Here is a 14,112-nt window from a genome sequence, read left to right as displayed (position 1 = left end):
TGAGATAGGAATAAGCGACATTTGGAGAGGAAATAAGGGTAGAAAAAGAAAACAGGTTTTAAAAATCATAATTTTTAACAAGTAGAAACAAGGGCCAACACAAATTGGGGAAAGAGTAACTAATGACACGGAAGCAAGGAGGTCAAGAAACTTGGTTTCAATTTTTTTTTCAAATATAAAACCTTTGGTCTAAACCTAACATCATGATTTTGGGTAAAAAATAACAATCTAATCACAATTCGCAATAACTGTCACAGCGAAATTGGTACTGGAAAAAAAATAATAAAGAAAAAATATATACAGACGAAATTAGATTCTTTTATTAGAAATTGGGGTTACACATAAAATCAATTGTAATTAGAATAAAATCAAAAAGGGCGGGGTCAAAAGCTAAAAATTAAAACCAGCATTATTCGGATCAGAGGCGGCATCGAAATGGTACTGATGATCGGTCGATACTGGGGCTAGCGACATGTCTACAGTCTGAAAATAACAACTTATTATAACAAAATAGAGGACCACAGTTATACTACCGCTATAATAACAAAAAAAGTAACTTGACAAAATTAGAAAAGTGCCTAATCCCCTTAGGTTCGTTCTTTACTATACTCAGCTCAGAAAAGCCGAAGGTTTTTTCCTTTGAATGGTATGTAAAGTATGTGAATATTTGCGTTATAAGACAATCTTGATGTTAGCTTGGTTCAAAAGAAGCTTTGCATTGGTTGAATTACTTCTAGTAAGCAAAACAAATTTATCATCTTACAAACTGCAACTTTAATTTATTTAATCTACTCAAAAATACTTCTCAGTCAGAACCAAGGGTCCTTGTGTTAGAGTAGTTTTTCTTGCAGAATTGGGATAAAAAGTCAAACTCTCGCGTAACGAGCGATGGTTAGCTTTCGCTAACCCTTGGGTTGGAGCCAATTTTCCCAAATCAAGTGAAAAATGAAAAATTAACCATATAGCAACATAAAGGTAAAGATATACTAAAGAAAAATTGCCCTTTTTAACAAGATTTTTGAAGAAAAAAAACTGAATTTCAACTGGAGTAGGGGAAAACTGGGGTCGAGGGCGGAAGGCATTTGCAATTCCTGTCAGTTGCATCGTCTAGAGGGACAAGGGGGCATTTGCCCCCCTCCCTCAATAATTTTAAAAAAAGTATTAATTAAATTTAAAACAATTGCTCGCACTAAGTTTCAACTTCGTTCCTTACTTTGAGCACATGATTTTTTTTTTCATTTGTTTTTTTTTCCATTTTCCTTTTTAAAATCAAAACACATAAAAAAAGAGATCCATTACATGTCCAAACATGTTCCGTATTAATATTTATACAAATATACCGCCTTCAAAACCTTATCATCAAGTACATGGGCGAGCCTAATTAATGGCCAAATTGAGGAAATGTACAATACTTTAGCCAAGGTCAAATGTTTTCCCTGATTGTTAAGGGTCTTTTACTTCCTAAAATCTATCAGTTCAAGATACATTTTTTTGTTTTAAAACTTTCAAAAATGGATATGAATAAGGCCTCTATATCTGCTAATAGGACAAAAATGGAATAACTGAAAAACAAGTCATAATTGAAAACAAGAGATTTTTTTTTTATTGAAAAACTTCAAAAAGAAATCATCAAAAAAGAAAATAAACCTTAATATTTTTTATAATAATATTCATACTGCAGCTAGATAAGTCAAACTGGTTGTGGTTTTGTCATAGAAGTTATTAGGGTGGAGTCCACTCCAGGAATCATTAATTTGTTTTAATATTTTACTCCCGATATTTAAAGCAAACTCCAATATACCTTCAAATTCTCTTATTTGTAATTGAAACATCTAATAAGTGCTGATAACGTCAGCGCTACCTATGTGATATTTATCTTTGCATCAGCATGCTGTGCGAAAAATTTGCTGCAAGTGGGATAAATTGAGCCTGAACAATATATTTAAATTTTTCTCAAAATTTCGAAATTTTATGCTCACATATAAACGATACCAAGCTTAGCTTGGTGAAGGGAATTTTGAACATTAAAAGAATATTGGGTGCCCCCCCTTCCGGAAATTTTTAATTAAAATCAAGTAGTTGCGGGCATTAAGCCATGGCTATTTGTAGAAAAAGCCAAGACACATAGTCAGAGTGAGTGAGAGGCAAATCTGGCATAAGCCCTTTTCAGGATTGTATAAAAATGATACCCTGATTTACATATAAAAAATTTTCGTGCAATATTTTAGATTTTTTTTTTTTACAAAGATACAAAGGGGAAGATAATTTTCCCTAGCAATTTTTAATTAATGTAGGTTTTCTACCGCAATACTGCAAAGAATTGACCAGATTTCCCGGATATCCTTAATCAAACAATCCTCATCGAGTAAGTTAGTAATTCACACTTTTTTTCAATACTTTAAATTAAAAATGATGTCGCTATTTCAAATGCAAGGGAAATTTCCAAGGTTGTCCGAGGAGTTAGACAACAACCCTATTTTTTAATGAAAAAAAAGTGCATTTTTTGTTTGCCTTCTGGCACTTTGAGTCAAATTTATAAAGAGCAATTAAATATAAGAATTAGTTTATAAATGAGTTGAGATATAAGCCCCCTCTTACCCCCAATCCCAATAAAAATGGTGGAGCTGCGCCCCTGCCTGCACCATATAAAGTTACGCCCTTGTAGTTTTTAGGTTTTTCTCTATGTTATGCCCCCTATTGAAATAAATTTATTTAAGACAAACTTAAAACGAACAAAAATTAATCCGTATATGAGGGGGATACCCCCTATTCAGTACCCCTCTCTTAAAGCTAATTTATAACAAAAGGAAGGGCCAGTCTTCTAATATACAGAATAACTTCTGTTCGTTTTAAGTTTTAATATTGCTCCTTGCTCTCAGTTGAAAAAAAAAACTGTTTTTATTTAATTTATGACTGTTTTTCAAAGCATGTCAGGAAATACACTTCTCCCCCTCCCCCGCGCCGTTTAAAACTTCCTCTAAAAATTTCCCAGAAAACTTTCAAAATCAAAAAGGAGTGGAAATCCCATGATGGACTATTCCACTCAAAAACGGCGGACCATATCGCCGGCTGATTCGTATGTTTGCTCACTCCTAGTGTTGGTTTATGACGTTGTTATTGGTTTTCTTTTATTTAGTGTTTTTGATTTTCAATTTTCCAGTTTTGTTTTGTTTTCGATTTTACTTTGTGTAGCTTGTAGCTTGAAACCCAATACCCCTCTGGGTACGGCCATTGGGGGAGGGGGGGTTAAAATCAGAGGATCCTCTTACGCGAATAAGCGGATTCTATTCAGCACGCTCAAAAACTTTAAACTTTAAAAAACCCATCAGAATTTCTTATACGTAAATTGGCTGCTTTTTTCGGACTCGGAGACAAATTTCAAGAGCGGGGGGGGGACCCGATGCCTCTCTGGATTCAAATCAGAGAATCCTCTTACGCAAAGAAGAGGATTATTATGTATATGCAGAGTTGTATGAAAGTCCATTGTTGTATATTCTACTTCTGTGGTTTGCCTTCATGATGTAGCAATTGTATAAATTTGATCTTATTTTTTTTTATTTAATTTTGTTTGAATCCTTTCTTCTCACCTTGCTTGATACAGGCAAAATAGCCGTATCATTCTCCTTTGTCTCTCTACTGGCCATAAACCCACTCCTGTTTTCAACCTTTTCTTACATGTTTTGTCAAGGTAGGCCAGTTTGGCTCTGTCAAACATACAAAACATAACTGACCTGCAAAATATACTGCATGTGTAAAATAATCCACGGCCCAGTTCCCCACTAGCCTTTTTTTTCGCCGGCCAGTCATTTAATTGGTGTTCGGTGTTTTTGCCCGAAAAAAATAATCATGAGTGGACTTGGTGGATCCTGCTATATCAAGCAGGATTGAGAAGACCAAGTCTTCCAATAAGGTCTTTGTTTTCATCGACCAGCCATTTGATGGTGTTTTGGTCCGGACGAAATGAATCATCACTCCACTTAGTTGGTAGCATCGTTTCAACTATATCAAGCCCTTTCCAGCTACAGCAACTATATTAACCATATTCAATAATATGAAACATAGGTCGATCTGAGTTTTTTAAGACGAGGAGTTCTTTTCTAAAAAAAAAATCCCACTCTAGAAGATTAACCTATAGTATAATTCATTTATTCTTGAGACTTCTATGAGCAACGAATAGCTTTTGTGTCAAATGTTCTTTTTTGTATCTTTTTCTCACTTGTTAACAAACAAATGAGTAAAACAAGACTTTAACACTGGAGAAAACCTGCAAGGGTTTTTGATCATGCGAAAGTTCACGTAACTTCTTGCATATTAAAACAATTTATTAATTAGAACGACTATAGATAAAGGAAAATAAATAACCTATATACTAGAAAAAAAGTGACAACAAAATAACGTTGGACAAATAAAATATGGAAGAAGGATAAGAATGACAAATTTAATCTCCATCACTAATCTACACTCAATTCCCCCGAATCTACCCCAGCTAACCCTTCCTCCCCTATAGATTCTATTTGAAGGACAGGGCATTATAGCTAAAACTACAGCTAATAACCTTCCGTCGGTCGTAACTCAATATCTGAAAGCATCCCACTGTATATGAAAACGGCTATAGTCTCATAGAATATACGAAAAGTTTTATTTAATAACAAAATCGTGTTTGATTTGTAAGGTAGTTGATAACTTATTTTTGATAATTTTGTATTTATTATTGATATCACTTAATTATTATTAAAAATTTTAACGATTATTTAGTTATCATTATTTAACTACTTTCTGTTTTTTTAATTTTTTTTATTAATGAATTAATAATTTATTACTTATTTTCATTTAGTAACTGCACCCTCTAATTTATTTTGATAAAAACAGAATTTCAAGAATTAGAAAGTGATTATAACCGTAACCGTTAAATTAATTATTTGAAATTTTGCACCCCTAAAATTTCTACGCCCAGGGCAAGTTTCCCCTATGTCGCTACAAAAAAGCACCTCTGGGAAGAGCTAAGGTCTAAGGTAAGGTATTACAGCTAAGAGATATTCACCTCTGGTAGCAGTATTCACCGATATAATAAAATCTTGGATTTTGCATTGGAGTCAAGGTAGGACACTTTCCTAGGTGTCACTTCTACTCGGTATCATCGATCTATAATTAACCTCCCAACCAATAGTCAAAATATAAACAGCGTCTATTTTATAAATAGATCTTCACCACACGTTAGCTTCCGATACTGCTAATTCGTATCTGTGAAGGTAAGGTAAAGAGTACAGCATTGGATTTTTACAATCTCAACTAGCGGTGCTGATTTCCGTTACATGGCCTTTCAGCCTGTAAGTGCAACGCAGGGGGGGGAGGGTCCTATGCTTTCGCACATCCTTCCTGTTTACCTTACCCAGATTGCTCAAGGTTAGAACTAGGTCGGCTCTGCCTGAGCCTACAGAGTCATCCCACTGACCCTTATTATTTGGTTCTAAGCAAATAATTAGCGTCATCAGGACTCGAACCCCAGTCCTCTCGGACAAACAGTTTCAAGTCTAGCGTGCTAACCACTCAGCTATAATGGCTTTAGCTATTTGTAACTATTGTAGGACGGCTACAACGGTCGCTTTACGTAACTCGTAACTGTTATTACAAAAACTAAAGAGTCAATGAAGAGCACAATTCAAAAACTAGTTCAGGATAACGAACTCGTTGCCAAAATTTGGATAATTGCCAAGGACCGACTACTCAGAAATTTTGTTGAGACTATTGTGATCAAAATATACTTGTTAGTGTCTCTTGAATGTAATCCCAAGTTTGAAGAAGCATTGGTATCTATGATGGATCTTAAAGGCCTTAAAAGCCTGAAGAGAACAGAGTGGGAGAGCTTGAGGTAAAAATTAATGATTATGAGCAAGAAAAACAGCTTGGAACTCTTGTTTTTCACAGTGTTAAGCAACAGTCGGGTGTCGATCTGAGGTCCACCATTCTGAATATAGCATTGCAAAAACAGGACTTTCTTGGAAAATTATAAAGTTCAACAAAGATCAAACAAGGAGACAGCAAAAATGATTGAACAGGAAATCTTTAGTTCACCCCCAACAAGAAAAGAGAAAGTTATCAATTTTCTTCATCCCCAGGAACTAATTGATAGTGTGGATTTTAAACTCAGTGAAAATTGTATCAATCAAGAGCAATTACTGAAATTATGCAAAGATGCAACTAAATGCTCAGTGAATACATCAAATTGAACATTTCGGGGTTGTAAAAATGATAAAGTTGCCTCAGTTTTTGTAAAATTTTCTACTTTTGAGACGACCCGTAGTGTTCACAAGCATACATGAATCTCTAAAAAAGCACCGTCGTGATATTCTGAGTGGAGCTTGATCTTGACAAGTCCGGTGTTAAAAACCGGAGGCAAGTCCGGTGTTAAAAATGTATGATAAGATCGTGGTTAGGTGCTCGCAAAGCTTCAAGGTGAGCGGGCTAAACATCGAATTAACTCCCTTTCAGAATGCATTTAAACGCTGTTTTTCAGTAATTTTGTAGAGTTTATCTTTCTTTTATTTCTTCTCTGTACCTTTATTTGTAAATTTGTTTATGACAATGTTTGTGTTGTCTTTGATTTCATTAAAGAAGTTTTCTTTATTTTTCTTCATTTCTATTGTTATTATATTGTTATTCTCTACTCCTCTTTAGATTGCCAAGTCACAGTCCACCTTTCACTAGACAATTTTGAGCTGGGTGTATTGTGGTGCGGGTTTGATTCACCATCATTTTAATTATTGTAATTTTTTTAACTCAGGCTCCGGGGATGTTTACTCCCTTGATGGGCATTTGCTTCAATTACAAAGCAACTTAATTGATAATTTGAATGTCGTTAACTATTCTATAGGTCAGAATAAAAGAAATTCTGTAAATTTTCCTCCTTCAGTGAATAGCAAGTATGTTTCTTCAGTGAATAGCAAGTTAAAGGGGGGCACTAGACGAGATTATCATTTTTCGGTGCTTCAACCCAATACTCGGGATTATCGATTTATCAGTTTAGACAGATAAATTTTGATAGACGACATGACATTATCAGATTATGCGACACGTTCTTATATTCAAATAATGAAATGTTTCTGGACATACCCAGTTACAAGATGGAGCGACTAAATCGCCAAAGGATGGCAATGGGTGGTCTCTTATACGCCTAATGGTCTTCTCTAATTTGTTTGAAACTATCTGTCAAGAAATGAAGAAGGAGTTTTCGAATCCCAGTTTATTGATATTACATTACAAAGGATATAATTTTAGGTACTGTTTATAGATCTCCAAGTGGATATTTCCCTTCTTTTTTCCCAATCCTTAATGAACTTTTAGATTTACTAGAGAGATGTCTGTGTAATAATGGGAAATTTTAACTTGAACCTAACTGATATGATGACTATAACGGGGAATTTTCTTTCAACCATGCTTGCTGCTAGGATTCTACCAACAACCAGCATCCCGATTCGTTTAACTGAGGCTTCACCGTCCTTGCTCGATAAAGACGGACTCACGCAATGATTAAGCTAATTATCGACCACCATCTTTACTGTCCGTTTTTATCTGTTTTGGGAAGGTCATGCTTTCCAGTCTACTTGTTTTTCTGGAGGAAAAATAATTTTTCCGTGATTTTTAAAATGATTTCCAAGCTAAGCTTCTAGTGGAGTATGCACGTACATCTCTTTTGAATTTTCCCCACATCCCACTTGACTGGTTTGATTCCTGCTGCTATATTTTTGGATGTCCGTAATGCTTTTGATTATTTAACTCACAGGATTCTGCCTTAACAGTTATCACATAAAGGTATAACATGGTTTCCTTTGATTCTTTCTTAGGTAGAACTATCTCTGTAGATTCCGTTTTTCCATTTTTCGTCTGAAGTTGATTTTGGTGTTCCTCAAGGCTCTGTTCTTGGTCCACTTCTGTTTTAATTTAGGATAATGACCTTATAGTGACAGTTAAATGAGAGCAACCTACTGTTTGTTGTCGCCCATGTCATCCTGAATTTTCCAATGCTCTAAAAAGTCTATCGCTTTCACTGGATGAGGACGTTCTCGTCGTTTTCGCTGACGACGGTCCTCTTGGCACAACGGTAAGAAAGGAGTATAAGATGCATCCCAAAGTAGAATGACTCCCAAAGGAGTCATTCTTCGGTTCGTTATTAATTGCTTTCCACTAAATGTTGCTAAGCCGAGTTTTTTAATTTTTTCCCTTGTTTCTCAGGTTTGCCTTCAGGTTTCTAGTTTGCCTTCAGGTTCAGGTTTTTTGCCTTCAGGTTTGCCTCCAATCTGACATTCATCTGTCAAGAGATTCTCTCAGTAGACTCTTTCAATAGATTCTGAATATGTAACATCCACTAAGTTTGAAGTTACCCATCAAACTTATGAGCCTGGAAAAATTGTTCCTGTTTTTCAAATGGAAAAATACCACCAAAAGAGATATATTGATAAAAATTAGAGCATGTCAGAGAACCCTATTGTAGAGGTTTCTGCTCCCAATCTACAAAAATACAAAATTTGTATTTTTCCGAGAATGATGAGCACTGATGCGTCATCATTTTTTTTTAATCCAAGAGAGATCGCATTCGAACAGGTATGTGTATTCTTCTTAATGAAAATATTTCATTCAAGCATCATATTTGATTAATCAAAATGAAAATTAAGGAAGCTAAAATACATTTTTCAGGATCAATTTTAAAAATTCTGCTTCATTGCTTGATTCAGTCTTACGTATCTTATTGCCCTACTATGTGGATGTCAACTTTTTCTTCTTTTTTCGGACCACTGTCAAAGCTATACGATAAAACAAGGACCTCTTATACAGGAAACACATTATTATGCATAGAACCCATTACTTGATTTAGAGTCGCTTTACACTCTTTCTTGTGCGTCTTTCAAATTTCTTAGGCTCCATGGGAGTGTTAGTTCGGCCCTAAACACTACTCCTTCTTTCGTCGCTGATTGGTCAGCGTATTATTTTCGCAATTCAAAAAATTGTCACTGAATAGTCTACGCCAGTCATATTAATATTCCATTGACAACATATGTGAGAACAGATTTCAATCCGCTAATTGCTTGCGATATTGTTTGAAATACCCTACCAGACACAAGTCGAGACCGCCACTCGTTTAATACCTTCAAAAATTTTTTAAACATTTTTAAATACCTAGACAAATTATTTTATTATCATTATTATTATTATTATTACTATTATTATGTTGGAATGGATGTCTCTGGGCCGAGTAAGACTTTTTTTTTTTACTGTTTCTATAAAATCCGATTTTTGATCTTTGACTTGTATAGGGGTATGAAGATCACTTTCTTAATTTTTCAATATTATATAAAGAAAAGAGTTAGGTTATGCTTTAGTGCTGGTTGATTTTTTTTCTTTATTAATTGATCTGATCAATCGACTCTATATATAATTTTTTTTTCTCTGAGCTTGTGATCCAGCGGCGGAGCCAGGTAGGCAACACACCGTCCTCCCTAACGTAGTGGTGGATTTAGGGATAATATCATATCATATTAAATATCATATTTTCGAGAGGGTGAACTGCTTTTTATTTTATTTTTATGACTGGGTGGTTTCTAAAACTTAATATTTTTTTTAGTAATATTTTTACATCATTTTAATTTCAACAGACTTAATGGAACTTTAACCATAACCAGATTTATATTAAACTCACAACCATTTCCACTGCCTATCTATGACGCAGAATCATTGAGTTCCCTTTAAATTGCTGTTATTTCCTTGTTCTCAAGTTTATCAGAGTAACCTATTATGCGTCCCCCATTAAAGAAATCCTGGATCTCCCCCTGCTGTGTTCCATATATGTTTTTTCCTCTAATGTAAGGGTCAATGAGCGTTTGAGAGGATTGGCACAGTGTATTATTATATGTGTATGAATCAAAATAGCAGATCGACAATAGACGCTATCGCTACAGCACCAAGCCGCCTGAGACCAACCCAGCTACACACGCTCCTCCTCCATCCCAATCTATCCAGTCTCCCTCTTTACACCCTCTTAAGAGGTTCCAACTTCCCCTAAATTTTTCCTTAGTACCTCTTTCAATCCTGTTCGGGGACGACCTGTTTCTTGCCTGGCACTAGATTGTTGATCAACAAGGACGCTCTTTGATATTCTGTCATCCTTCACTAATTGCTACATTAAAGCTAATATACAATTAATAAATAATTACCTCATCATCGTTAGAGAAATAATGTTCGATAATTGTAAACGCCAATTTATAGATATCAATATTTTCATGATTCTGCAGACTCTCAATCTTGTCCAAACCTAAAAATAAAAGTTTCATATCAATATCAATTCATCAATATCATTATCAATATCAATATTACTATCAAGACTATATTTGACAGTGAGAGATTAAATTCCTTTGGAGCATCGAAAAGATTCAACTCTAATGATGGTGGATATGCGAAAATAACATTTCCAGAAAATTTAGAGCTCAAAGATAATGAAAGTCAAAAACTAATAGTTAACAATGAAGGTCAACTCCTAGTTAATGGTTCTGGTAACACTTTACCCGTTGACAGATCTGGTATTAGCATTTAACTGAAAGCAAATGGAAAAAGAAATGCCTACTGCTGCGCTAAAGCCATAAAATCTTGTCAAATCCTAGGAAAATAAAAAAGTATTTTTTAAAATAAAAATTAAAAAATAAAACTATTTTTAGAAAAAACTGAACAGAAATCTGAAAAGAGCTGCTTTATTTTTGTAAAGTAGGTTAGTTCGTAATTTGATGCAAGCTGGCACTAGTGTTAAAAAGAAACCTCAACACCATCTAGCATTTGGCAATACTTGGCATTTTTTCAGTGTAATAATAATAATAATAAACTTGATTTGCGCCATTGGTAAAATTCGTGTAGTAAAAAGCTTCTAATCTCAGTTACTGACATATGAACGATTCTAAAGCTTAAAAAAAATGCCAGATGTTTCCAAAGGCTAGATGACGCTGAAGATTTTATGCCAATAAAGATGCAACAGTCCTTGTTTCTTTTCTTTGAGAAGTGTTTGAGTGTCCCACAAAACACGCAAAAAATCGCTTGAAAATTGGCCCCAATAATACACTACGGTCTGACAGACCAGTCTTCATTCTTAATTATGCAAAAAATTCCATAATTCATTATCAATTGTGCTTTATAATTGTGTTTTTAATAGATAAGCAACTGTGAGACCATGTTCTTATGAAAGGTACAATAGCATCACTTTCAGTTTGGATTAAGTTTATAATTAGACACAATAATAATCAACTAATTAATTAATATCCATTAATATTAATGAGATTAAGGTGATTTGGTTTGTAACTAATAAATGTAAGAAATTGTAAAACCAAATTACCGTAATAAGTGAATAATGTTACTTTCACTTATAATTGCATAATTAATAATTAACTGTGTAATATAATTCTAACGTTTAAAACATCAGTATTTGTATGACCGTATGGTTATAATAATTGCGTAAAGTTATAGCAAAGCTAAGGATATTAAAACGATAAAAATTTACTCAAACTGAGTGATAAAAAATTGAGTGACTCATTTTTTTTAAACAGATAAATTATACGGAAAGAGCAGGAATTTATGAGATAAGCCCCTAAAAATACTAAAGGCTCAAGGGCCCGTTAAGAAGACTCCTCTGCCCTCTATACACACCTAGAAAATTATTATTTTAAGTGTTAAGCAGATGGGGCTGAACCAAAGTCAATCAGTATGTTTATGATAGCGTGTGGACTTCCTTAGCTCACTGTCACTGTTAATAGATTTTTTTGGGACTTTTTTTGGGCATTTTTTGGGACTTCTGAGTAACTTTGGACTTTAGCCAGAAAATATTCAGAAGTGAAATTAGTTTTCAATAATTTAGTTTTCACTACTTGTTGGGGCCCAGGGGCGTTAATTCATGATAATCTAGGAGGGGGAAAAAATGTTTTAGTTTAAAAAAATTAAGATGCCAAAAAAAAAGAAATTTTTCAAACATTGTAGAGACATTTTCTTCATAACACCCATCCCCTTAAATAAAAATCAAGAAAGCTATTACGCGGTTCATCGTAATTTACAGGAACTTCAGGAGTTCATAAAAGTTGTCTATTTCTGTAAGTTGTAACTTCATTAGTCAATTTATTCTTTATTAGAAGTCTTTTATTTTCGTCTGTCATAACTGGGTCTTATATCATCGGATCAGCTTGAACTAAACGTAGGGGCCATCTTCAGAAGAGGAGTTAGGGGATCTGAGCCCCCCTTCCCCCGAAAAAAAAATTGAGTCTTATAAATATATCATGGCAGTGATATTTGCAACTATCTGCAAGAAATTTAATACAACTGGTTTCTATTTTTTTAAAATAAGGGATTAGGTGTGTGACCTTCGTAACAGCAAAAGAGGCCTACTACAGTTCTTTTCTAAAGTTTTATTGATACTTTTTGATTTTATGGTACAATTATTGATAAAATTATTCCAAATCTTGGAAATAATAAAAATTATTGATTTATGACGGGCAAAAATTACAAAACAGAGCATTGGGACTAAAGCTCACTAGCAGCAGGCTCGTACATTATTAATAAAATAGGTAAAAAAAAAAGAAAAAAAGGTATATACTACTACTTCTTCCGTTAAACGATCGCAACTCCAAGCCATCTGATGCTAACACACCATTTCCATTCAAATCTCTTCAGAACCTCATATTCTTTATTCCCTCCCTTGCAGTTACTATCTCCTTTTTAACCCTGTCTCATGAGTAGGGGCCCCAATTCATGAAAATGAAATGGGGAAGGTCCAGGGTGTTTTTTCATAGTTGACAAAAAGTTTGGAAGAACATCAAGATAAGTCTGCGGACCAAGATTAGAATATTACAAAAACAGACGAAGATTTGCTAGATGTTTTCCAGAGGATTTCTCTAGTACCCGACACTGGCCTTTTTCAAACCTCAGGCTGTACGAAAAGTGTGGTTCAACCCCACTTTCTAGGGATATAATAAGAGAAAGGTTGAGATGGCTAGGGCCCATTCTGCGGGTAAAGGATGACATAGGACCAAAAATTGTCCTTTTCAGGCAACTGGCTGATGGAAAGCAGGTCGTCCGCGGTTCGGCTGGGAGAAAGTCGTAAAGCAAGACTCTGTTGTAAAGTAAAGGAAGGGTGTAAAGAGGAAGGCTTTGAAAAGACGGGGATGGAGGAAGAGCGTGCGTAGCTGTGTTGACCTCAGGTGACTGGGTGCTGTGGTGAGTTGTTAGTGTAGCAGTAGTGGTTGTAGGGGCAAGGATTTTTTCTTCAAGAAACTTAAAAAAAATAGTTTTAAAGGGAAAGGGGTAAAAACTTTGTCCTGCATCTCTGGCCCAATGTAACCTTTAAATCTGAGGTTTTGCTGAAGTTCAAAAGAAGAAACAATAATTACCTCCACACTCCTCAATTTGCATACAAACAAAATCTCTTTCCGGTCCGAGAGCGGTTGACTTCAACAGGTTATTAACGCCATCTAGAACCACCTGAATTACTTGATTATCCTTCACATTTAACAATCGACAGAAAGGCATAACTACACCCGCGTGTATCAAAGCAGCTATCTGTTGTTTACGGCCACTGATTGTCAAATTAGTTACAGCCCAGGCAGCCTCTTTCTGAGTTTGGAACTCAGCCTAAAAGAAAAAAATAAGAAAATATTTTTTTAAACATAGCATTTACAACCTTTTGAGTTACGCCCACTTGGTCTATGTCAAAACCTTAAAACGGAGTCAAGAGCCTAGTGGGCTGGCAAAACTGCAGAATAGTAACGATACAACTTGGAAAATATTCCATCTTTTGGGCTAAATTGGAATTCAATTGATAGCTTTCCAATTTGGTGACGAAACTATTACATTGCCGATGAGTTAATCACTGTTCATAGATTATGGAGCTAATGATGATCAAACATGGTTAAAAGAATGATAAACTTTGATCAAACACTCGATAAAAGAATACAAATATACCATCTTGTATTAAAAAACAAAGAAATGAATCTGATAATGACAAACCGGTCGGATTCATTTCTTTGTTTTGTCATGGCTGGCCAGTTCTGTTTTAGATCATTTAACCGGTAGCCGGCGCGTCTACCCCCCTAC

The 14,112-nt window shown here is 34.8% G+C and overlaps 1 protein-coding gene across 2 annotated transcripts in view; it reads right to left on the bottom strand.

Annotated features, from left to right (window-relative positions):
• Positions 1–298: 298 nt before the first annotated feature.
• The window catches only part of LOC136040198 (importin subunit alpha-4-like), a 59,724-nt gene continuing 45,910 nt past the window's right edge, over positions 299–14,112 (bottom strand). For both annotated transcript variants that reach the window (XM_065724348.1, XM_065724349.1), the window contains exons 9-11: positions 13,410–13,650; positions 10,206–10,303; positions 299–483 (exon numbers count right to left, since the gene is read on the bottom strand). In XM_065724348.1, the coding sequence (XP_065580420.1) occupies positions 391–483; positions 10,206–10,303; positions 13,410–13,650 (432 nt within the window). In that variant the 3' untranslated portion in view covers positions 299–390. The remainder of the gene's footprint in view (positions 484–10,205; positions 10,304–13,409; positions 13,651–14,112) is intronic.

This window comes from Artemia franciscana, chromosome 20, assembly GCF_032884065.1.
Source record: "Artemia franciscana chromosome 20, ASM3288406v1, whole genome shotgun sequence".
Taxonomy (NCBI): domain Eukaryota; kingdom Metazoa; phylum Arthropoda; class Branchiopoda; order Anostraca; family Artemiidae; genus Artemia; species Artemia franciscana.
This window is presented reverse-complemented; position numbering and strand designations above follow the sequence as displayed.